This window comes from Argiope bruennichi, chromosome 4, assembly GCF_947563725.1.
Source record: "Argiope bruennichi chromosome 4, qqArgBrue1.1, whole genome shotgun sequence".
Classification (NCBI taxonomy): Eukaryota; Metazoa; Arthropoda; class Arachnida; order Araneae; family Araneidae; genus Argiope; species Argiope bruennichi.
In genome coordinates, this window is record NC_079154.1 from 75,919,933 (window position 1) to 75,947,597 (window position 27,665).

At 27.6% G+C, this 27,665-nt stretch overlaps 1 protein-coding gene across 2 annotated transcripts in view; it reads right to left on the reverse strand.

Moving 5' to 3' along the window:
* Window positions 1–806: 806 nt before the first annotated feature.
* LOC129966055 (ski oncogene-like) overlaps window positions 807–27,665 on the reverse strand; it is a 174,381-nt gene continuing 147,522 nt past the window's right edge. Inside the window, exons 2-5 of one of the 2 annotated variants that reach the window (XM_056080412.1) lie at window positions 9,135–9,346; window positions 7,343–7,563; window positions 5,018–5,229; window positions 807–1,770 (exon numbers count right to left, since the gene is read on the reverse strand). In XM_056080412.1, the coding sequence (XP_055936387.1) occupies window positions 1,396–1,770; window positions 5,018–5,229; window positions 7,343–7,563; window positions 9,135–9,346 (1,020 nt within the window). In that variant the 3' untranslated portion in view covers window positions 807–1,395. Of the gene's footprint in view, window positions 1,771–5,017; window positions 5,233–7,342; window positions 7,564–9,134; window positions 9,347–27,665 lie in introns of both variants that reach the window. The other variant, XM_056080411.1, reaches the window with a different exon arrangement.

Here is a 27,665-nt window from a genome sequence, read left to right on the forward strand (position 1 = left end):
CATCCTCTGGTCATATTTAACTTCCTCTAATTGCTATGCCACTGAAAACTGTATGACTCAAGTGCCAACTTCCCGTAACTAAATAATATAATTTTCAATACAATAAAATATATTAACATGAATAAATAACTTTTCTTTCCTTCTAAAAATGACATTTTTATGTTCTCTGGTTACTATAAAGTAATTGCATGTAAAGTAGATACCATGATTACAATAGCAAAAACAAGGACAATGCTTAAATAAATGTTTATTATGTAAAGCCAAAAGATTAGAAAATTCTTAATTCAATAAAATACAATTTAAGTTATTTAAATATTTATCCTTTAAAAACAGTAAACAATAAAAAATTAATACATCCAAAAATGGTGGTTTTTAGATTATGTCACAGAAAAACTTTCAGATGTTATAAAATAATGCCTAACAATAAAAAAAAATGAAGACTTACAAAAATGTTACCCAAAGTTAGTATACAGATAGATGAAATTTTCTCAAGAGATAGTAATAAAAATAAAAATAATACCCATGTTCTATGGGAAGACTTTAAAAGCCAATATTAATGTTCATGATTGGGATGAAAAAATTATACAAAAAGTAAGAAATTTCCATCAGCAAATTAATCATTTTTACAATTATAATGAAAATGTCTACATACATGACAAATTTGAATAAGCATATTTTCATCACATATTTTTAACATTACATCCTCAACTCAACAATGATTACAGACTTGTTTTCGCTATTGAATAATGGTATCTGAAGTTTTCAGGTATCATGTACAGTTCAAAGAATCATTTTTTTGCCAAAAAAAAAAAAAAAAAAAAAAAAAAAAAGGAAAAAGACATTGACACTTCAAATTCCGGCGAACAGGTGACAAATAATGTGCTAACTCAAAAAACACCGGGCAATTCAGAAAAAAAAAAAAATGAAGAAAAAAAAATATTTACAAAATTTTATACTATCTTTACTGTAGAAATAATATACATAAAATTTCTCAACGAAATAAAAAGTAAGGTGGGAAATTCACTCACCCACTTTTTCTTTTTTAAATCTATTTTACAGAAAATTATATTACTTTTCCAAGACAAAGAAATGTTTATGAATAATATTAACTAAATTTTTTTAATGCAACCTAAGGCTATTTTTTATTCTTTCATCTCGTATGATAATTGAAAATACAAAGAGTCCAAAGTAATGGTGATGGTATAAGCACTGGCACTGAAAATTCTATAAATGACTGCAATATAGCCTTATGACTACTGTGAATGATCACAGTGGCCATATCAGCCACTTGTACTTTTATAGGGAACATTGGAAAAAGAACTGATCACAACTTGACAAAGGGCAATTCTGGTTGCCACTTGCATAGAATGAGCACCATAGAAATCAGCAAGAGGTTCATTTCCCGAGGGATTCGGCTTCTGGATTGGGGGACTGCTTTGGCTGGGAAGGGCTAGAAACCGAAACAGTTTTTTCTACCTCCTTGGGGAGAGCAAGGATCTCCTCTGATGGTAGAACATCTGTTAGGCTTTTAGAAGAGATGTTACTGTCTGTTATTGTAGTTATTGTACTGTCTTTTTCAGCTACAGGTGAATGTGGACTTGAAGAGTTTGGTGTCACTTCTTTTGCATTTTGGCCTTCAGATTGTTCATTATTGGGAGTGATTAGTGTAGTACTATTTCTCAGTTTCTGTAATTCATTTTCTAGAATCTTATTCTTTTCCCGCAGTTTGCGCACTTTTGCTCGCTGAGTATAGTGTAGCTTTTCTAACTCCTGCAAAGAAGAAAAAAAAAAGTTACTAACTAAAAGATGGAAAAAAATTGTGGAAATAAATTACATTAGTTTTAATAAAAATTATATTATCTGATATAAAAACATGAATAAATACCACAAATAGTAATTTGGGTTTAAAACATAATAAAAGGGAAGTAATAGCAAACATGGCTTCAAGGCTAATGAGTTTCCTATAGTTAAAACTTAGTTATAAGAGGCATAACAGTTCAAACTAAGAAAACCCTTATAGCTATTAAAAACAATTTAATAACTCAAAATATACTTCTTCAAAATTACAGGAAGAATCTGAGAAAATGGTATTTATAAAAGGTAAAATAAAATTAATTCTTTTAAAAAAAGAAAATATAAGTTGAAGTGCCAAACTTCCTTTTCAAATGACATTTTCTTTTCAACTATCAAGAAGAATATAATAATTTATCATCCATTCTATAAGAATATTTATAAATAATAAGTACTTATGCTTTCACAAGTTCTAAAATGACTAAACAATTCAACTTTCTTTTTATTCTAACGAAGAAAAACACATATAAAATTCATTTTGATGAACTATCTTCAAAGTGCTAACAAAATTAAACTGGTTTTTAAAAGAAAAAAGTCATAAGAGAAAGAAACAAAGTGAAAAATTAAATTAACATCAGAAGATATAATTCCTAAGTTCTACAAAAAAAAAAAAAAAAAAAAAAAAAAAAAACATGAGTTAAACAAAGAATAGTAGTATATGTAATAAAATTATTTTTCACTTTTAAAAAAAAAATCATTCCATATTAATGTTTAATGTTGTAATAAGAGGAAATCAGCAATTAATAGATGTACCTAAAAATGTATGTAAATTATATGACTGATTTAAAAGTATATCTCGCCTGAAAAAGTTTCAGAATATTTTAAATAATAATTAATATATGGTTATCAAAAAGTAATTTTTAGATGCATAGTTATAATACTATTCCTTCTTTTCATGCATTTAATTTATAGAAAAATAAAAATGTTTGCATAATTAAACTGCACATTTTTTCTTAATAGTGTGAATGAAAGATACAACACTTTTTTGATATTTTTTGCATATTAATATCAAAATATTAAGCCAATATTTTCTAAAGCCAATTATATATTAAATTAATTATATTATTAAAGCCAATATTTTCTGGTACAAATTATACTTTGTACAATTAAAAATTTTTATAGTTTAAAGAAGAAATTAATCATTAATTAAAATTTCACAGACATGATTAACTTCTAAAATAATATTTACAAAAAAAATTGGAAAAGCTTCATTGAATCATAATAATTAGCTAAATATAATGTGAATAAATTCTTAAATTTGAAGAAATCTAGATGATGAAGCTTTCATGTTCCTTACATTATCAACTGATGTTAAGATTCTTAACATTTTAGAACCTTATTATTATTTTTTTGACATTATTTCACACAACAAATTAATTTTAGCTACATCTAAATCATTTCAAATAAAAAATAAAAGAGACAGATTATACTGATGAGCTAAATTATTCAAATGATATGCTTTTGATATGCTAAATTATTAGAAAGGTCTTGACATGAGAGATAAAATGTTCCTAAACTTTTCATCATAAAGGTTTTAAGAAATAATATAAATGTAACAAAAATCTCTTGTTAACTTTCAAATCCTTTTCTTAATTATTGAAACTTTTTGCTTTAACTTTAACTTTTTAAATAAATAAAAATTATGCAAAGTTACATTAGATCAGTTAAATTTCACTTTCTGTCAATTTTTATAATTTTGTTGTATTTTACTTCAAATCAATATTTTTAAAAGAGAATAAAAACCTTAATAACATTAACATTTTGTAAAATTATGCTTACAGAAAAATTATTATAATAAATTATGCTTCCAAGTATATTGTGTTTTCAGTGCATTTTGAAAAAAGAACTAAGCAACTAAAAATTAAATAACTTATTGAAGCTAAGTTGGAATATTTTCTATCGTGATCCAATATAGTAAAGCCTCTCTTACATTTGAACTTCTTTTTCTGAATTTAACAAGATATAAAACAGAAGCCTGATTTTAATATTTTATTTAATAAGATTTAATTGTTCCATTTTGTAAACAAATAAAAAATGTTAATCATCAGAATCTTATTCAAAATCCTCAATAAATTTTATTGCCAAATTTTATGTATATAAGTTCAAAAGTTAATTGTTGATTTCTTTGAAAATTTTAAAACACTGAAACCAAAGTCCTAGGTATGCTCAAACAGTGTAAAATATTCAACATAAATAATAACAAGTGATTTTTATAAGCTGTATGCTTAAATGACTAAAATATGTATGCTGAAAATGACTAAAATATTCTTAGAAATTGTGAGATTCGACACCTGAATAATGAATAACCATGAGGGTCTTACAAATGTTAAAAACATGCATAAAAATAAATTAACTCATATCAATATGCCCTCCCGCTTAAAAATTCATTTAATTCTTTTTAATAACATAAATTAAATATTTTTTGTGAAAATAATTTAATAGATAAAAATAATTTCTGGAATTACATAATATGTAAAAAGTTCTTAAAAATAGTCTAGTTATAAACTCATTAAATGAATTATGAAAAACTTCAAAGTTTAACTATAGAGGATGCTAAAATAATGAATGTAATTAGGGATAGATTTTTGTAAACCTTTTTACTCAGAAATCTTGTCATAATATAAAAACATGAATATTGATCTTAAACACTAACTATTTTGCCATTTTTCCATTTACATTACATAAAAATGGAAAAATTTTAAAACTGTGCATGAAACATTTTTTAAAAACATTTGTGTAGAACATATAAGGGAAATCTAAAGACACTAGAAATTGTTTATTAGTCTCTTCTAAAGATATATAATAAATATTAAATATAGTAAACTAAAAAAGTAATCAATAGTATACTTATGGGAGTGATAAATGACTAGAACAATTCATTACATTAAATGTCTTGAATATAATGGAAAAATACAAGGAATTTATTTTTCAAATGATATCCGAGGTCCAATTATAATGAAAATAAATGTAGAGAAAAATTTGTTATAATATAAGTATGAAAAATATTCAGGTTTGGCTAATTAAGTAAAAAAATACTTGTCACTCAATGGAACTGGAGCATGAAATGCAGTGCTTTTTATTTAATTAATATTATTTAAGATGCGGCAGAAAATGCATCTTCCAACAAGCAACTTAGCATCTGAACATCGACCCATTATATACTAACCATCTGATAGAGCTTTTTTCCTTGCACGGCAACATTGAGGCACTTACGGTACTTGGCAATTAGCGATTCAACTGCAGACATTATTTTTGTGCTAAGCGATGCATCAACATCGACATCTGTCAAAACCTTCTTAAGTTCAAGAAATTCAGTTTCTGTACTAGGTAGCTGCTCATCTTCATCGTCAAGGTTTGACACCAAACCATCTTCTGTTCCTGCTGAAGAAATGTTACTTCACTTCTTAGGATATCATCACATAGAACAGACATGTAGCCAAACATTTATTGGTTGAGAGCACTCTGAAATCTTCATGCACAAACAGCACGTTTAAATTATTTTCATGGGATTGATATGGAAAATTCATTGGTGGATTAAAAGTGAATAGACATTGCCTTGCTTCTCTTATTTTTCATTTCAGTTTTTGATTTATATGCTCCAAAACTGAATTATCAGCTGTCTTTTGGGCTACTGTTTAAAATCAATAACTGAAAATTCAGATGCCATGGCAAGCTGAATGAATGTAGTGGTCTGATAATTGATATACTTAAAAATCTATTATGAAAATGATTGTAGTTCCTGATTTCATGCACTTCCTGCTAGCTCCAATACTTAAATAGCCTTCACCTGATTCAGAATAGCCCAAAAGACTGCACAGAAAAGAAGTAATGAAAATTCCATAATAAAACATTGAGCTTAAGACTGGGCTGGTACACAAATTCATGCATTTACAGAACATTTAAAAACATTTTTTTAAAAAAAATATATAAAAATAAAAATGAAAACCAGCAAACTAGCAAGGACAAAACAAACATCACAAAACCTTGAAAAGCACACATCTAATGCACAGTTATAAAATGAATAGTTTTTATTAAAAAATAACCAGCATAATCTACTTTCAACTATAATACATTCAGACATAAGCAGAATATAAAAAAATAATGATGATTACCGTAAGTTCTTATCCAATCTAAATAGAAAATATCATTAAAAAAATGTAATCAATATCTTACTCAACCCTTAAACATATATTTACAAATATATAAATAATTATAATTTACGATTCCCCAGAAACAAAATTTTGTATGCATTTAAGCATTAAGCATAGTAATAATTTATTCTGATAATGCATACAAACTAAAATTTTATTTGAGTAGATTTTCATAAGAAAAATAATTATAATTTTTCAAGTTTTAAAATTGATAGAGTATATTTGTAAGTATATAGTATAGTTAAATATGAAAAGAAAAACTTATTAGTTCTTTTTTTATGTAAAATCATTACAAACCCCACATTCATGCTAGTGAATTTTAAAAGATCAGAAGTTAACAAAAATTGCAATTTTTTTCCCCAAGTTTATAAGATGACGGCAGGTAAAAAATTCCATTTTATAGATCTTCTTGCATTATAAATTTAAAATACAATCTGCATTTACAAAAATAATATGTTTTTGCACAACATAGAAATAAAAAGCTTACAGAACTGGTGTCATTTTTTTGCATGATTGAAAGTGGAGCAGATTAATTAATACAGGAACATCATAATGAAGAATAGCTGGATTAATTTTACTACCTACAAATTTCCTAGAATATTTGAAAGAGGAAATAATACTTAATCATTGATTTCAATACTTCATTCTACAAAGAATGGTAACGCTTAAAAGTCATATGGCACAAAAATTCATCAAAATATCAATATTTTTTAATAAGCTCATCTAGTACCTTTAAATATACCTATGAAATTCTAGAGTTATAACTGTAATTTTTTCTATTAAAATGTTTAACAATATTTGATGCATGACAAGAGAATAAATAATGTTGAAATATCCAGTTTCAGATCATTTGGTAGAAAAGAATTTGATAAACATGAAATTTCACAGACACACTTATGAAATCTTTTAAGGTATTTTTTAAAACTAATTTATGGATGAAATTCTTAAATTTTGATGATTTTATACATAAAATGTTTTTCTTTATAAGAAGGAAAGCTTTAAATCAGGATTTTATTCATGTCCGCTCTAATACAATCTGGGACTTTTAAAATAAAGTAAATAAAAATGTAGACAGTTTTGTGCTTGTTGGGAATTTATGTTAGCAACAGAACTGTGCAAGAAATCCCCTCTGTGATGAATATTAATTTTTTTACATTTTGGAATTTTGATAATAGTAATATTTATAAAATGATTAAAATAAGTGTGCTGATAACTATTATTGAACTTTACAAATGAAGATAGAAATATATAGCTTATGAATTAAAATTCGAGTATAACAAAAATACTCCAATAATTGACATTTTTTTTCCTTAAGAAAATGATATAATAAGCAAAATTACCAGAAAGAGTGCTGAAACTAGTATCTGAGTATGCATCTTCAGAATCAAAACAGGAAATGGAATTATGATCAGGTTCCTTCTTCAAACGAGGTCTTTTGCTTACTGTTTCAGCTTTATGTGCATGGTAAGTAAAAACTGTCTGCTCCTCCGGCACTTTCATCGGCATAAATTTCTGGACATTGGCTGGAGTTAGTGCAACACGACTTCGTAAGTTATGCATACTGGTAGAAAAGAAAATAATGCATTATAATTAAAAATCATTTCATAATAATTATAAGCTAACAAATAAAAATTTATTATTTTTTATACAATACATTTTTGAACAAAATTATCATATAAAGAGAGAACGCTTGTTTCCCCCTCCCCTTCATTATGACACAATTAGATAGGAAAATACAGTTGTTGTACAAAATTTTATAGCCTTTTATTATATATATATATTCTTGATTTTTTTCAAATTCCTGACAATGATCTATTTTATATTAGTAAGTTTATATTGTACCAAATTTTATGACTAGTCCTATTTTATAATTTTTGATAGATTTAATGGAGAGAAAAAGTTATATTAAAATTTCAGAATTTCCCAACAGTTCTGAAATTCTTTATATTATTATTTTTGCAATTAAAAAAAATTAAACTGTATAGACATACATATAAACATAAAATTGAAAATTATATTAAAATTATAAAATGCAAAGATTATTTCTGAATGAAACAATAATCATAAAGTTTTAATAAATTAAATGTCAAACTGATAATAAATTTTGCTTCACAATTCTTGCATAATTTTATATCATAAACTATATTACTGTTCATAAATTTTAAAAATTATATACTATTTATTATTACTTAATAATTCTAAATTCAAATTTTGCTTTTGAGTTTTTTGTTGGATTTAATGTCTGGAACAGATAATAAATGTATTTTTCATTATTTTCTTAAGAGAGTTCATGGTAAATTATGAATTCCATCTTAAAGTTAAAAAATAATACGTAAAATGTTTACATAAAAGCATCAAACATTATTTTTAAAAAAACTGAGCAATAAAATAGAAATCATGTACAACAGTCTAGAATGTATTTGTATATTAATCACAAGCTATTGGTAAATTTCTAAAATAACTGCATGCCATTGAGGTATACAGTCAACAAATTAACAAGACATTCTATGCCCCCCCCTTCTCCAATTAATAATTGGTTGCAATAGTTAGCTTCCTGTTAATACACTATTACCGTTTAGAGATACTGAAATATCTTTACGATATTACCTGCAACTCAGAAAATAATGCAGTATATTTTTCTTATTTATGAATTAGAATAAGCGTGTAATGCAATAAATATTATTCAAAAACCAATGTTATATCTGAAATTGCTTACCTTCCTTCCCCTCTCCTTTTTTTAATAAAATATATGTAAATATTAATTTAAAGGTGAAAGGCCACCCTAAATTAGATTCTAACGAAATAAAATTTAAAATTAATTAAAATGAAACAAATTTTAATTAATGTTTTGAGATTATTTTACAACTTAAAAAAATATGAGACATTTTCATATTCCTAATTGCTTAACCTTACTTCTTTTAGTTCATTAAGTGAAACCTCATTTCATAATGACAGTAATAGATTTGGATTTTAATAAGTTACAGATTAACTTTAAATTCATCAAACTAAATTTTTTGCTTCAATATTTCCATAAAAGTAATATGTAATAAGTTTTCTGGAGTGATCATTATAAGTATTATGAAGTATTTCTTCACAATACTTTTCTTAAAAATTAATAAAAAATAAAATAACCTTTTTTGTATCAAGTGTGGGAAACTTTCTGGAGGAATATACAGGGTTTTTCCATCTTTGGTGATCACAGAAGGATAGGCTTGGAAGGCATTTTCCCACAGGTGAGGATGAGAATAATAGTAAATTAACATCGGATCCATACCAAATGGATAAGAAAAGCAATTATCTATATGAACTCTTTTAGGAGCAGGATCACAAGTTTCTTCAAGAATCTGAAAATGATAGAAATATGTTAAAGTAACTAACATAATAACAAAAACATTTTTAAAGAAACTTAGAACAAATTTTACAGCAATTAACGAATATCTGCTTCAATATTATGATATAATACTTAATTCGTATAACTATATCACATACATGTAACGAAAATTAAAATCCAAATGTTTGTTTGATAGCAAAGCAATAGATGGCGCCACGTCCATGCACAATTGTAAAACTTTAAATGGTAATTTATTTCGATTTACTTGACTGAGAATTTATCAGGAAGCAAAACTTTTATATTTTTTTAATTATGACAAAGTTCACGGACAATAAAGAAATGAAGCATGTGAAATAATGTAAATCAATTGGTGGAATTAAAACAAATGTGCGTATTCTGTGATATAATTGTCCGCACTTTCATTCATAGGACGTCAGTTATTCAGTAGGAGTTAAAAAATGCTACAAAAGAAACTCAAAGGCCGTAACTTCTCATTATGATATTGACTAAATTGAAATTTTTTGTTTCTATCAGAGTAAAATTAATAAAATTTCACATACCTCTGTAGATGAAGAAAAAAAAAGGAACAAATACTTGGATATTAAGAAGTATATTAAAAACGAGGTTAACAAATCATACACATATTCAAGCTTTTAAGAGAAATTAAGTAAATAAAAACTTGAGCTAATATTTATATCAATCTATTATTAAAATAAATAATGAATGATAAACCCAAAGGTAATTAGCATTTTTAACTATTTTTAAATATAATTATATTACAATATTTAAATTAACTATTGTAAAAAGACAGTAATTAAATTATAAAAAGTCATTTCTGCTTCTCAATAAAATAGGTAACGTAAATCACATTGATATTTCAGCTTATAAAACTACAACACCAAGTTTATCCATTTCAAAACTTCGAAAATTCATTTAAGATTTTAATTTATTAAAATAATCGGAATGTACTATATAATTCAATCCCAAACTGTCTTATCTCACAACGTACTTATGTATAGAATCTTTAAGAATTAATCTGTTACTGCTAAGAATCGTTATCAAAAAATCACTGGTATAGAGGCTATAAATTGATAACTTATAACTTTCTTTTCCTATTTAATTTTCCCGCGATCATTTAAGAAAAATAACAAATCACTGTAACTTGAATTTCTTAATATTAACCAAATTATGATAACTCAATAAGGTTACTAAGTCATGACTTATTTATTGTTTTAATGATCGTCAGTTGATAATATGATGAATGTAAGAAATAAAGTGACATGGAATAAGGATGCACAGGCGCAAGTCTCGGTATCACGATTCCAATAATTTCAACTTCTGCAGCTAAATATCAACATGGAATAAATAAATAAATAAAAATAGCGCATTACTTACTCATTTAAGCCCTCCACTAGAGAACTTATAGACAAATTATGTACATTTTACTAATAGACAATGAGAATCAATAAATAATAATGTTAATGGCTATTTATTACTTGAATGCAGTACATGAAATGCTGAATTGAAGGTAAATAAAATTCTAGCCAGCGATACATTAAAAGAATCATTATTTTTAAATTTATATAGTTTAAATTTTATTTCCGATTCAATAAAATTATACATTTAATTAATAAATCAAATTTAATCTACTTAAGGTAAATTTTAATTCAATAGAAGTGACTCATAGATAATTGTTACATTTTCGAAAAGTAGTATTGAGATAGTTTGATTTCGGTCGTTTTTTTTTATTCAAACATTCTCCAAAACAAGATTTTTTTTTCTTTCCATATTCCATACATAGAATATTTTAAAAACACTATATACACTTTGCAAAAATCATTGGAACTATAAAACATATAAGAAAGGATAAACGGGTCAGTATTCCAACTCAATAAAAAAATAAAATTCGATACTCAATAAAAAATTTCATTAATTAGTGGTGAAATTCCGATATAAATAAGTGCGCAAGTATTATCGGAACTTATTTATTTCAGAATTGGAAACGGAATAAATACCTCTATCAACAAAAGTTGAGAACAAGGAATTAAATAGATCTGAAATATAAGATTCACTTCTACATTCAGACAGAAAATAACTAATGTCTAATACATATCTTTTACGGCATAGGAATCAGCAGATTGATGGATTTTACTTCATTACAAATTTTAGTTTTAATAATATAACTGAGAATTCGATTTACAGCCAAACAGTCAAAAATAAAATCCTATATTGTTGCAATTACACTTATGTTTTCATATTAACTGCACAGACTTTTTCATCTTGAAAATCATCACATTCAAGTCATCAGCTCTAGCTTATATTTTTATCAGTTTTATCTCAACAACACGATTAAAATCTGACACCGAAAGCATGCACGCTACTATCTCACCGTCTCACGTGAGGCCAAAAGGCATCCAGACGACCCAATTGTTGCGCAATCGCCATCAAACACAAAACACCCAACCTAGACATTTAGGCAAATGTCAGCTGCAGCAGACAATGCGTCAAACACGAGGATTACAAGAAAAATTGGATAAAAACGCGCTGAAATCTGTCAAGGATAGAAAAGAAATAATAATAATAAAAAGAATAATAATAATAGCCCGAAGAGGAAGAAAAAAAGTGGCGTCAATTCAACAACTACTACAACCTTAAGTCGCAAGTCGTGCGTACACTACCTACCTCCCCCTTCCGAACGTTGCCTTACCACTTCTTGTTGTTTTCTAATTCTTTCTTTTTATTATTATTATACACATATATTTACAACAAAGTTGGTCATTCACCCCTATCTGAATGCAGTTTTCCCTTGCCAGACATGACTGACTGGCGCCTGTTTCTTAAGCAAGGCGATCAAATTTTGCGTCTACCCCTCTCCTTACAAACACGCTTCCCTATCTGATAGCGGTTGTAAAAGTGTCCTCTAAGGACAATAACGATAGGGAAAAAAGAAAGAGAACAGCTACTAAAGCCAAGGTGAAATAACAGGGTACGTATGCATTAACGAGAGAGCGAAGTGTGTTAGGTTCGTGGTGCGTAAAAATATACTTCTAAAACGAAACAGGTTCCACGGAGAGAGATATATTGCCTAAGAAAAACTATCCAGGGCGAGGGGGAATTATTTCTTGCTTTCTTTCTTTCGTTTTTAAAATGAAGAAGTCAATAAAAAAGCTAGTTGTTGTGTAGAAGAGAACTGCACTGCAATTAGATTTGCATTCAACTGATGCACTGGATATGAAACACAGCAGAAGAATGCTTTGCAGGAAATATAAAGTTCTATCATTTTAAAAATCTCAATCGATGTAATTACCATTTTCGGAATGGAAAATTCATGGAGGAAAATAGTAAAGAAAACAAAAGGAAAGCAGCTTATTTTGTAGAAATAAAGAGAAGAGAATATTTATATATATATAATCTGATTTTGCTTTACAGCGGTTTATTTGCATCAGGAATCATAGACGTTTTATGAAATATAAACAAGGTTGGTGGAAGCAATAATCAAGAGAAACACTTTTCTCATCAAAAGCATGAGATTTTATATTTAAATTTCTCAATATTCTTTCCCCACCATCATTACTTAGAATTAACAATCAAATGCCATCTTCTTCTTTTTAATTTATTCAATTATTTTAGTGTCTAGTCATCAATTTTTACTTTCTTGATATATACAAAGAGAAGGTATTGTAATAGTTAAAAAAAAAATAATCGAAATTTGAAATCCCACATTTTAGATCTCCTTAAATTCGAAAAGCACATTTTCAGCATTATGTCTCTCTGCCTGTTTGCGACAAAGATAACTCAAAAACTCTTTGAGCGAAACGGATGAAATTTAGTACAAGGTTGTTACACTAAATTTGTAGATTTCTATCAAATTTTGAGAAAATTCATTCAGAGTCTGTCCCTCCTGCTGTTCAAATATAAGTTAAAAGATAATTACAAAACAAAGAGAGCTATATGGATAAAATTCGGTACACATATTTAAAATCTATAGTGTAGATATATCTATCGAATTTTGGACCACATTCAACAATGGATCGATCAAATTTTCGTATAGATCAACCAGCAAAAAAGTGTCCAAAATATTATCCTCGTAAAAGATTCAATAAAAATGATAGATTAACAAACATCAAAGATCTATATATCGTAAATATCATTCACCAATGCCATGCAAAGAATTCATGGTATTATCCAAGATCACAATTTCATGCGGTGATTGATGACTGGAGGATTTGGAGAGTATGCGATAAAGTTTCAGGCAGACCACTCCCGCTGGTTTATTCTAATTTTTATTTCGTTTTATTTATCTAGTTACTTTGTAACAAAAATATTTTAGAAGGCTTACTTTTAGCTCAGTATATTTTATCAATTTAATTATAGGGTACAAATATCTACGAAGCTGTCTTTTAAATTTAGTGTAAAATTAATTCAAAATATTGATAAGCAAATAGATATGTTAGATAAACTATATCAATCATGCATCTTCAGAAACAGTTAAATCTCAGCCGATACTTGAGTGAAAAATTTCAAATGAGTCATCTACAATTCTCAAGAATTTTTATTCTTCTATTCATATTATTAAGGAATATTTTCCCAAAACTCGGATCTTTACCTGCACAATGCAAATATATTTATAAGAATGTGACATAAACTATATGAAATTAGTATGTAATGAACATATGTTAGATTCTTGTTTTCAAACTTCAGCACATTCGTTTTCTTCAGTATTATATAATTTTCCGATATTTTTAAGTAGAAATGAGCTTTTTTCTAGTAATAGATCTTCTTACGCAATAACATTAAAAAGTACTTGAAGATTCATTTGATAAGCTAGTACATAATTACTTTAAGTTTGGTATGTTCTTGGATTGCAGTTACATTAAGCACGGCTAAAGAACAGACTTTGTAATTTTAAATTACTATCGAATGACAAAAATCTCATTCGTGTCATCAACTCGCTTTCCAAACTACAAGACGAAACAACTTTCGGGGCAGTGGACCTCCGTTAACAGTGATAGAACAATTCCAGAAAAAATTACAGATGTTCAGAGGAAAAAGAAACTCGGTAACGTTAAAATCTAGTAAGTCATTTCAACAATAGTGAACCAAAATTTTTAAAGGAACGACTGGGATTGTGGTTTCAACTAGAACATAAATTAAGATATATATATTTTTAGTGCCCATAAAGTTTAAACGCGTAGTGACTCTGTTTTCAGTAATCATATTATAAAAAAAAAAATGCTTTGTTTCAGTAAAAAATATAATTATATTAATTGCAGATTAATTCTTTCCACTTTAATTTAAAGCATAAATTCTACGAGAACTTAGAGAGAACTTATTACGTTATGACTGAAGGCCTTTATAATATTATGAGTGAATTATATGGCTATCAAAATTTGAAGTTTTAAAATATTTTAATGAAGAAGCAATTAAAATGAGAGTTCTATAAAATATTTAATTATTAATATTTTAACGTGCATTAAGATTGGCCAATCGGCTGGTCGCCAAAGGCGGCTAATTTTACATAAAAGTAGCGAGTTCGTTTCAAGAACATGCATTCGCGTTTAAAAGGTCACAGAAGGGTCAAGTAGACAAGAGGATGAGCAAATCATTCTGCAATAAAATATGCTTAATGGCTGTTACAGAAATTCAAAATTATTTCTCAGATTAAATAGATAAGGAGGTACGAATATTATTTAATCAAAGAAATAAGCTGACGAATAATAATAAAACAATTGCTTTCCTATTTAAAATTCAATTCAAATACGAAATATAAGTGTGAACTTTAATAGCGTTACTATATATTTCATAAAAGAAAAAAAAGTGGTTAGTTGGAAATAAACCCTTTCAGTACGAGAAAGGGCAGAATGTATATATTCCATTCCAGTTGCAGATATGAAGCACGTTTCTCTTTGATAGCAGCGTTTCTCTATCGACAGGTGTGTACACAAATTCATGTTAGGCGTTAGGGGAAAGTTGAAACAGCTGAGATACGTGAAGAAAATTAAATCCCATCAGGGAACGGTAGCTTATCGACTCCTCTGTGTGCTCGGAATCGATTTTTATTCCATTGCTGATTCCGAAGTCTCCCTGGAAGTAAATGGAACATCTCGAATACCAAACGATAAAAGCTTGGGAGAATTCATTATTCATCATGTAAATTCGGAAGGTAAGCGTGCATGAATAGAAAATGAGCATGAAAAATTCAGCATGCTTCACAAGAAACACTATCTTACAGGTTGTAATACGGATTTGTATTTTTCAAGTCTGCAACGAAACGGTTCATAAAAAATTTATATAAAACACAAAAATGTAATCTATGTACATAATGTGAAAAATACTTAATGAATACTCGATTGTTTTCACTGCAAATAAAAATACAACCTGCAGTTAACGATGATTTTGAAATGCATTACTTGTGATCATTAAATGCGGAAGAAAGGTTTGGATATAATTAATAAGGCCTGTTCTGCTTTTATATATATATATATATATATATATATATATATATATATATATATATATATATATATATGAACAAAGAACTGCGGATGAATTTTAAATTAGTAACCTGATAGAAGAGAACTGTTTTTAAATTTAGATCAAAATAATTGTTAAAAATTTCGAGATCAGCGTTTTTTCCTGAAACTAATTGTAATAAAAAGTTGAATATGTCCACAAAAAAGAAAAAGAAAGAAAAAAAAAAAACTGTTATCAATTGTTGCTGAAAATTCAAGAACAAAATAAGGTTCGTAAAAATAAGCATTTCACAGATTTTTAGCGCCCTTATTAAATAATTCAAAAAATATAAAGAAGAACAAACCATAAAATATTATTTATCGATATTAAAGAAAAACTTTACAGCAAGATGAGAAATAATGCTCTTTTTTCTTATACTTGAAAAATTTACTTACGATTTCTTTTATCACAAAATCTTAAATTAGAACCTCAAAAGTAATCTTAAGTAAAACTTCTATACTAAAAAGAGATGGCATTCCGTATTTTATATGATTTTGTACAAGAAATTTATTAATGAATCTGATCTATTATCAAATGAAGTATCAGAAAATAACACGAACTTATTGTTACAAAAATATTTTTAATAGATATCATTTCTAACTGATTAATAATAATCACATATTGTAAAAAAATACGTACTGCAAAATTTTTTAAATCGAAATAGCTATTTATCATCTAACAGTTATTTTTTACACTGAATTTGTGTAAAGAGCACAAAAAGAGCATACAAGTTTCTCCTGTTTTATTTAAGTGAGGAGGGATATCTCTTCGATTGTATTATTTTTGGCGAAGTTTTATATTCGCCAAGTTGTTATTATAGTATATATCTGTATGCAAAGTTTTTAATTAATGTAGGGGGGGGGTCGAAGATCCTGTTCAGATGCACTATTTGAAAAACTGCCCCATATGCATTTGTGAGGTTTCCTTCTTTTGATGTCTCTTACATTGCCGAATCGTTTAAGAGTCATTATAAATGCCTTATACTGACGGCCTTTGGCGACAGGCTGGCTCGCCAAACACATAGTTGCATTTCGTTTCGGTCAGGTCACTTAAAAAAAATAACTGTGGTTGTCTTATTTTAATCCAGGTTTTCAATTCAAGGGGGAAAAAAATCAACTGTTCGCAGATACACTACGCACTAATCATCAAGTAGCCGAGAAATGATATAATTGCATCACATAATCTTAGCAATGTGAATGCTGGTGCTTATTAAGTAATCCCGCAATGAATAAATGGAAGAAAGTTATGTAAGAGATGTCTGGTTATGTAAGGGAAAACTGTTGCGTGGAACAGATGATTCTACATAACAATCGACATATTTTAATTCTTTTGTTGTTGCTGGAACTAGAATTAAGAAAGTTCTAGCGGTGGCATTTGAGTTATAAATGAATTATAATAATGAATGTATCTATAACCATTCATAGTAATGACCAATTAACAAGAATGAATGTATCTATAACCATTCAAAGTAATGACCAATTAACAATAATGAATGTATCTATAACCATTCAAAGAAGTGGCCAATTGACAATAATGAATGTATCTATAACCATTCAAAGTAATGACCAATTAACAATAATGAATGTATCTTTAACCCTTCAAAGTAATGAGCAATTGATCAACATTATCCAATTTCTAGAACAAGTAATAGATATGACAACGTATATCTTGGAAAGTCTTAATAAAATATATTGTCATCTATTGGCATGGAAAAAATATATTCCAATAGGTAACGGCAATTATGCATGAGAAGTTACATTTATAACGAAGTATAAACCATAGAGAGATTAATTTTACGTAAAAGTTTCATTATATTTCAATATTTCTAAATGCATATTATTTAATTCTTTGAATATGGAAGAATATTTTACAGAATTATGAAAATACGTCACTGATAACCGTTTAACCCTTTGGGTACGCATTTATTTGAAATTTTTTTTGCTTCTGGAGCATATTTTATTTTGTGGGCAAGTAAGGGCAGTGGATTTTACGCAAGAATTAATTGAATTCGTATTATTCATTATATATACTCCAACATTATATATACCCGTCTCAGTTTCAATGACGTATCAGAACGTCATGTGCGTCTTTGCTCAAACAAATGCATGACGCACTGATACATCAAATTAGCCAAAGGGTTAAGTGGCTATATCGAACTAAAACAACATTAACTGTGCACAAAAATATCCAAACAAAATATAAATTTTAAAAGCCATCTCCAAATAATCTTGCTCTTTTTCTATCTCAAAAAAAAAAAAAAAAAAAAAAAAAAAAATTGGTAATTCAGTACGTCTCTTATTCCACGTTCGCTATAGAAATTCTATGAGCCATCTCCAAATAAACTTCCTCCCGATTTTTTTTTTTTTTTTTTTTTTTTTGAGCAAGAACTTTGGTAATTCAGTAAATCCCACATTCCATGTTTGCTATAGAAGTGCTATGAGGAAACTTAGAGTTCTGAATTCATGGATGCAGTTCGAATACCAAAGCAGAATTTCTATACGTTCCCCATAAACACAAAAACTTAAGTACTTCTCTTAATCAGTCTGATATGATGTCTGACGTGCACCTGCCGATCGCAGCACCTGCCCCTATTTTTGGACAGCAACTTCTTTTTTAAATTCAACGTACACATCTCAGACTTACACTTACGATCTCAAAGTGATAATTTTTTTAAGATCCATCTTATTTACAAAGGCACAGCTGAAAGACAATAAGAAAAATGCTACACCTGCAACTTGAATAAACGAAGCGGAAGGTCGCAATAAAAATAAAAAAAGGAAGGGTACTTTTAAAACGGGTTACAGACTCCACCCATATTTATAACATTTTTAAGACACAGGTTCACAACAAAGAAAGAACTTTAACTTGCAATTTTTTTTTTCTCGCATGTGTGTGTATGCAATTGCTTTTTTGAATAATAAACACTTTTTTAGAAACTTAACAATTGCTTTTAGAAGGGCAGTTCTCTGGTGGTAAATGACTGTGAAGTTTAAATCTTCTTAAGAAGAAGAATAAAAACGCTAAAAAAAATATAAAGCTAGCCCTCAAAAGCATCAATAAAATAACAGATCCAAACCTTGTTGATTAACGCATATACTATTTCAACGATGATGTTCATCGAATTGCTCAGTTTATTACATTAAAACTGCTTCAACACATCGTTGAGAGGCCACTCTATAACGATGTATTAACGAGAGTTCCATAATTCAGCATGCTTTATATTTTGAGCATGGACAAAATATTCATTTATTTACTATTGAGAACATTTTTATATCAAAATGTAATAAATCATTTACTTTATATGTAAAATGTAATTGTTTTGGAAATAATATGTATATATAGTTTTTAACGCATAATAATTTTTTTGGAAGTTAGTCCGAGTATTTATAAGATGGTATTAACGAATAAAAATTCTACAATCTACTGTTTTTGAAAGAGCTCTATTGACACTGACATTGAAGGGCGAAAAATTAAAATATTTCAAATATTAAATTTCATTGTTAAATATTAAATGTGATTCGAGTAAAAAAAATCCATCCGTTATGTGGTGGCTAAAATAAAATTTAAAAAAAAAACCCATCACATATTCTCGTTTTATTCAATTTACACATTTAAAAAAAATATTCTATTTTAAGGATAAGATATATTAAAAATATCTTTTAAAAATTGCACTTCCCTATCAAGGAATTTTTATAACACAAATCCTAAAATGAGTAAATCTTCAAAATAAAAATAAAAACTACTATATAATGAACAAATCGATTAATGATTATGATTAATGAAATATAATTCTGACATTCTCAACAGATTTCGCTAGTCATAAAAATGCAAGATAGGAAAAAAGCCACAAATTAATTTGAAGGAATTGAATAAATCAAAAATTTCATTTCTTATTCTGATGCAGCTGTTTTATTTTTTATTAAATTTTAAACAATGAGATGATTAAATATGAATCATTTCTTAAAGTCTTTTACTTAGTTATTCTTCGTCTAATTTAAAAACATATTTTCTAGTTGCCATTCTGCTTAAACAAAGCTTTTAAAATATTTATTTATGAAACCAGAAGTGATTTATGAAACCAAAACTGAGAATTCGTAACACCATTAAGCTTTAAATTTGCATATAGTTAATTATGCATTCAATAACTTTGTATTCGTTTGTGCAATAAAATACAGGAATATTTCCTATTATATATTATTAAATATTCTAATAAGATGTACAACAAAAACTTTTCATTTAATGGGCGTTATAATTAAAGAAGAATACAATAATCATGAGAAAACATTGTTTCTCAATTCAACTAAAAATGTTTTTTCTTCCTGAATACGACTTTCTATAAGATGTACAGCAAACACTTTTCATTTAATGGCCATTATAATTAAAGAAGAATACGATAATTTTGAGGAAACAATTTTTCAACTCAACTGAAAATGTTTTTACTTCCTGAATACTTTTGGAATATTTTCTAGACTTGCGTAACAACTTCTCTCTTTCATTTTGAAAAATTAAATGGCATTAAACAGAATTAGTATTTTTATTAATATATTTGTTTATTTGCTCATAATCCATCATTCGAGTTTATGTCACGCCACGGCGGTATTCAAAGTTTAACGGGTCGAGGTGCTACTTGTACAAGAAAGCCTCGAGCAAATCGTGAGCGAATCAATGAGCCAAATAACAGCCACTTTTTAGTGTCGACTCCGAACGACACCAGTCGAGGAAAACAAGGGGTAAACAGCGCAATATTCCAAAGAATATCACGATGTTGATATGAAGAGCAACAAATAACGAATACGGAAGAGTGGCTTTTAATTAAAATTTTTATAATAAAATTTTATATTTGAAGAACAAATGATGAAAACAATGCTTATCTTTTTTTTTTTTTTTTTTTTTAATTATTCCATCTAACTGTTTCATTCTCAAATTTATTTCTTTTCCAATAGTCACTTTTATTATAATTCTGGAAAAATTAAATTTAGTTGAAACAAAGTTAATAATACATGCAGATACGCTCCAGTTTTATTAAAAGTCTGTTATTGACGCCGTATTAAATTTAAAACAAAGATTTTTTTATTTCATGTTTAGATAACAAATTTTATAAACTTAATTTGAAACTGTGAGTATAATTAGACGTAATTATGTAACTGGAATCCATCTTCATGATGTATTTTGCATAAATCAATTACTAAAGAATAAAGCAATTGTACAGATCAATGAATTGGAGTTGGTTCAATATTATAAAAATACTCATATTTCGTCGCAGAGTCTAAATTACAGTGCTTAGTTGGGGTTTTTTTTAAAGTAACAAAACCTACAAAATATGTATACAATATTACTTTTAAAGTGATAAAGTAAATAAATACAAAAAGAAAAAAGAGAGAGAGAGAAAATAAAGTTTTATTAAAAGAGGCATCAAGGAGCATATATTCTGCATTTTACATTCAATATGCAGTTTTAAAAACAAGCTATTTTCCGTTCATGATCTGAAATCAATATGAACTATCAAAAGTTTGTTAGTCAGTGGAGAAGTCCTAACATAAAATAATATAAGTAAAAATAAAAAGTAAGAAACAACTGGAAATTAATATTATTAACAATTAGTTAAACCCTTTTATTTAGCAAAGATCTGCTCCACTTTTGTAAAGATTAATTTAATAATCGGATTTTGATTTGATCGAGAGCATTTGTTTCAAACTTAATTATATTAATCGATTAATAGATAATCAATTTTTGATCCATATACGTGGCACTAGCTGATAATGAATTTAAAAAAAATTAATTTCAAGACAACAAAATATTTATAATAATGATTTATAAATGGAAGATTAAAATGTAAAAAATAATTAAAATGCTGAACACCCTATCATTTAATACATTAATAAAAGTGTATTTTCAAAAACAATTTTTATTAAATTTATTTACATTTTGTTTCAGGGGGAAAAAATGACATAGAATTCCTTTAAAAACAAAAGTTATTTTTAAAGTTTAATAGGAAATTTATACATTATTAAAACTTCATTATATACATCATTAAACATTATTACATTATATACATCATTAAAACTTCATTATATACATTATTAAACATTTTTACATCATATACATCATTAATAATCATTGAATCTCCCATTACAATCTTCTTTGCTAAATAGGTGGACATGGTTTCACTTTTTTAAACATAATCTTCTTGAATTTCTACAGTTTGACTAAAAGCACACAATATTTTAATCAAATTCAATCAACCTGCCAAAGTTATAATAGAAGAAAATCTATATTCAAATGTTTCCATATTTCTAAATTTTTCATACGTGTTGGAAATTTAATTTCCTTTGCCTTCAATACCTTAGACAGCTTAAAAACCACTCATTTGTATCGGCCTATATTTAGTTTTGTACAAATCTCAGATGAGGACCCAGTAAACAAACTATAACCAATCAGTTTAAAATAGTTAAAGTGAAGTATATTTTTGATCTCCTGGCTTAAGATGAAATTATTCTCTTCATATTTCAAAACGGAAAATACTAATAGATTCTCAAAATTGACAGAATTTTTACCTCAAAATGCCACAGGAGATAATTTTTGTTTTTCTAACCAAACAATCCAAAACAAAATCAAACCGCAGAACCCATCTTCCAATTGTCAAAATCGTTAACTTAATGCTAATAATAGATTCCCTCGTCTAATTATATCCACTGAACTTGATTGAACGATCTTTTCAAAAACACATCTCGAGAAACGAGAACAGAAAGAAAGAGAAAAGGATTCTACTTCACCAAGAAGCAGAGCGCATTATGTACGAGGCCCTAAATTTCGATGAAAGGGCTAAGTCTCTTAACGATAATCACGCAGAAATTCATGCGGAGACATACATCTCCGAGATAAAGTAGGTCCATCCATTACATCTCCTGGGTAACTTCAAAGCGGAAATTTCCTGGGGAACACAATTTACGCCCATGGTCGCAATTTGAAAATAAACAGACGACAAAAACCAGTCTCCGGCTAAAACCCTCCTCCTAAAACAATTTCGCCTTCCACTAAGAGGTAATTTTTCAGTCTTTTGCGGCGGCGGCATCCACCATCTGGTATAAATAAAAGCTCGCTCCCAAATTTTGGAAAGATATATAAAAGCGCCCCCTGGTTGAGTAGAAGGCTGTTTCCCCAGTATAGTTAGAGTGGTGCGGCAACCTATTTACTCTATTTGCAGAAGGGAACGAATATATTTTAATGAACGATGCTCCGGGGCGTAGTTCTTTAAAAATAAACACTGGGCCAACCAACTCTTTTATTTTCTTTAGGAGAACTTAGATGGAAATGAATGTTGGAAAAGGAAAAAAATAAAAAAAAAAGCAAAGAAAAGTTTCACTTGCAGTATGTTTGCTGGTGGTAGGGCAGAAGACGAAAGCACTTTTGATTTGTTTCATCCAAGAAAAATGAGTGAATGGATTACGGGGAGATGGAAGGGAGAAATCTTGGCGTGAATTCATCTTCACGCCATACTGCTCAATTCTAAGATAGTATATAGTATGTATGGCCCCGGAGATTTGGAATGAATTATTTAAAAGCACAGAATTTCACTGCGAGGGACGGTGAAATAGACAGGAAATGGAATCTGCAAGTAAATATTTTTAAATATTATATATATGTTACCGTTAAAGTATGAAATCCGTTATTTTATAGAATACCTAGTTATTCCATGAAATAACTGATCGTGTCCGTTAAAGTGTAAAACTTTCTTGTATTTCATGGTTTGACTAGTTATTTCATAGAATAACGATCTGCAGCCCGTTAAAGTGTAAAATAATCTAGATCATATATCTCGCACGACAAATACATTTACTCAAAGTTTAGGTACTGGTCAGGGATTTAAAAAATGTTCGTGTAAAACCCAGTTTGTCAAAAAAAAAAAAATGTTTTTGTTTTAGAAATAATATTCTTTGTAATTCCAAGTGTCATTTTAGTAATCCTTGTTGTAACAAATGATTTTCTGGTACGTTTCCATAAATACCATTTATACGCTGCATAAATTAGATAAATTGCTTCTTTTTCATTTTAATTATCTATCATTAGTTTAATTGCATTTTAGATAAATTGTTTATTTTACACTTTAACTGTCTCTCATTAGTTAATTTATAGAATACCTAGTTATTTCATAGAATAACTAGTTAAAGTGTCAAATTAATAACATATTACACACTTTAACGGACACGATCAGTTATTTCATGGAATAACTAGGTATTCTATGAAATAACTGCATTACATACTTTAACGGTAACATATATATATATATATATATATATATATATATATATATATATATATATATATATATTGTAAAACGAAATGACTAAGGAGAAAAGAATTTTGAAATTCTCGAGAAAGAAAAAAAAGTTGTGAAGTGATACAGAAAAAAAAATGGAACCAACTGCATAAATAATTGATGATAAACAACCATAATAACAGTTTATAAATACATTTTACTAAAATTTTAAGGTTCTGTTCACAAATAATTAAATCTAAGTTATAAGCTTGATAAATATATCCTACAAGATGTCAAAAAGTATTGGTTGACCTTATTGTGTGCATGAAATTACTAAAGTTTTTTGTAAAATTTGCATTCTCAATGCGCTATAAAATACCTAAAATATATCTACTTAAATCGAAACAGAAGTTCCCTGATAACAAATAATTTAAATAGTATTCAGCTTCATGTTATGTAGTAAGAATGAGCACAGATAGACATATTCCAGTACTGGGATCCCTCACAAATAACATGTACAGGCCCTAACCAAATCGAAAATCTAAGAAATTAACTGAAAAAATTCAATGGTCAGAAGAAATTTAACAGAAAAATTATTCAATCTTGATTTAACATTATAAAAACTGCAGAATAGAAGAAAAAAAATGTAATTGTTATAGAATATTTGCATAATTTATTTTTACAATTTATTTTAATTCTTTAGCTTTTTAAGATCAATTATTACTGTAATAAAACAAATTCATGAACATTATAGTATTTCACTATCAAAACAGTGGGAGTAGATTCCACAAAACTCTTTCTAGCATATTCTCTAATAAAAGTGTTATCTCAGAGAAAGTCTTGCATGACACTGGCGTACAATAGTTACAAAATATTAACTTTTGGCGAGAATTTACTACTTTTATAGAATTTATCATGCTGTCTTAGGCAAGTCTTTTTGGCGATTAATCATTAGTATGCGGTTAATAGTATTCAAAAATCGAACTTGTGCTTTAGACGCGTTTTTTTACCACTGACTGACAGAAAAATGTGAAAAGTACACTACACCAATTTTGGTATATTTAAATCACTGCGTTTTTGGGATAACGCGTTTACATATTTATTAAAATAGACAGACGATCGACCACTTGTTGGATTTTGTTCAAAATTTGAAAGAAATCTACAAATTCGGTGTAAAAAACCGTATACCAAATTTTATACATCGAGCTCAAAGCATTTTGATTTATCTTTATCACAGACAAACAGACAAGATATTTTCCAAAAAAAGTGTTTTTCGAATTCAAGGAGATTCTTCACAATCTCGAGTTCGAATTTTTTGAAGCATACAATATTTTCTTTATGCTACGTATACGAGAAAGTAATAAATTATATTTTTGTTGATGCATACTTTTGTCATCACTTATTATTCATTAAATAATGCTATGAGCCATCAAAGACGAAACCATTTTCAAAACGTTATCAGGAAGTTTTCTACACGATTTCAGTCTATGACAATTTTGCCTCTTAAGTGAAAAATGCAAACTCATAGATTGCAATAATTATCTGAACTATGTGCAAATTAATTAAAGCATTATTAAACCGTGTCAAGTTTTGAATTCCTTTCAAGTTTTGATTGATTAGTGATTATTCCAAGAAGAATGTTCAAAACCTTCACTTCCCGAACACTAATTCGGAAATATCTTAAATTTGCGATATTAATAGAAATCAAATATAATAATTCTCAGGAAATCATTTAATATTCGGATCATTCACTAACAAAATCATAATAAAAATAAAATATTTACGAACTTAATGCTCTGCAAGATTGCATACTTAACAAATCACTTATATGAATACTATAAAGCAACAATAATTAAATAAAACTTGCAATAGAATAATGAGTATGAATGATTAACGCTACATATGAACAATTCCCAACCTTATCGTATTGAAAATTATTTTAAAGCTTCAACAGGTTTCGTAACAAAATATAAAATATTTGAAAAGTAATCTTTCACGAAGGAGGGAGGATATTCTTTACTGAGTATCATTCAGTCTGACAGCAACGGAATCAATTCTTTAAAAAACATTTAATTCGTTACAATAGAAGCGAACTGTACGAGCAAAATATATAATTTATTACTATAAAAAAGTTGAATTCTTTACTATTAATATCTGAAGGTGTAGAGAAGAATTCAAGAAATAAAATGCAATAAAAATAACTTAGTAGTTCAGAAGAATACCTGACAATAATAAGTAAGCCTATTGCCACTATAAAAATAAAACTAGCTGGCTTTGCAGAAATCTTTGCTCATTTTCTGGGAAAGGTATTACCAAAAAATATGAAGAAAATAAAACAAAACTAATAAAAAAAACCCTTTAAAGCACTTAAAATAATCCCCCCCCCCAACAGCAGTTTTTCTGTAAGAGACCTTCCTTCGGTGTTGGAATTTTCATTTAATCCTGAATTATTTTTTTATAAAAAGAACCAAACATAATCCTCTTAAAAGATACTATTGTCTTGCAAGAAATTCTTTTCTTCCTGTCAAGAAGAATTATTTTTGCTACTAAAATCAAAGGTATGTTTTCGTGATATCTTTAAAATGCCTAAATTAGCACAAGAAATATATGATCATTCCATCTTAAATTGAACGATCTAAATAAAGAGATCACATAAAAATAAAAATTTTTTTGTCAAAAAAATTAATAGGATAAAAACGTGATCTGGAGAAATACGTGGCGAATATTTAAAAACAAGATATGTAATTAAATTAGGATATTAAACTTGAACAGATACTATTATTTCAATATGTAAATTTAACTTCTGTTGGGGATATACAGATGAATAAAAAAATTGTTTGATTCTTTTGCTTCTAAAATTTTAGGACATACCATAAATAAATACTATATTTTCTCTTCTTTTATCTCTTTTTTGAAATGCGCCGTATGTCATACATACTTTCAATATGTCTTATTAAGTAGAATAAAGGTTTAATTAAATTAATTTAGAATAAATTATCAAAAAATATATTAAAATAAATAATAATAAATCAGCACCATAATCTAATAATAAAAATAGGTGTTTATAAGGATACGAAGATGGTATGGAGTAAAAGGAAAAATCAATATGAATATAAAATTTCATTCTTCAAATGTTTCTATGAATTTAACAAGAAAAACAAATTACATCTTGTTACACATGTAAATATCATTTTTTTAAAATTCAAAGAAAAAAATTGATATAATACAAGTGCAGAAAATCAAATATTTCTGTAAAAACTATAAGCATAACCACACACACACACACACACACACACACACACACACACACACACACACACACACACACACACACACACACACATTGGTTAAGCAGGAAAAACAATTATTTACCGCATTTAATAATTTATTTTAAATTGCATCAAACGGCGAACTTATTACGGTAAGATTAATTGCAGGTAAGACAACAATTCTCAAACTTTATTCTCAACAATTCTAAATGTCCCACTTGAAAGACAACAGTAACCAACATCCTACTTGTGTTGAAACTATCATTTTAATAAAGAGAAATGTAAGTACGCAA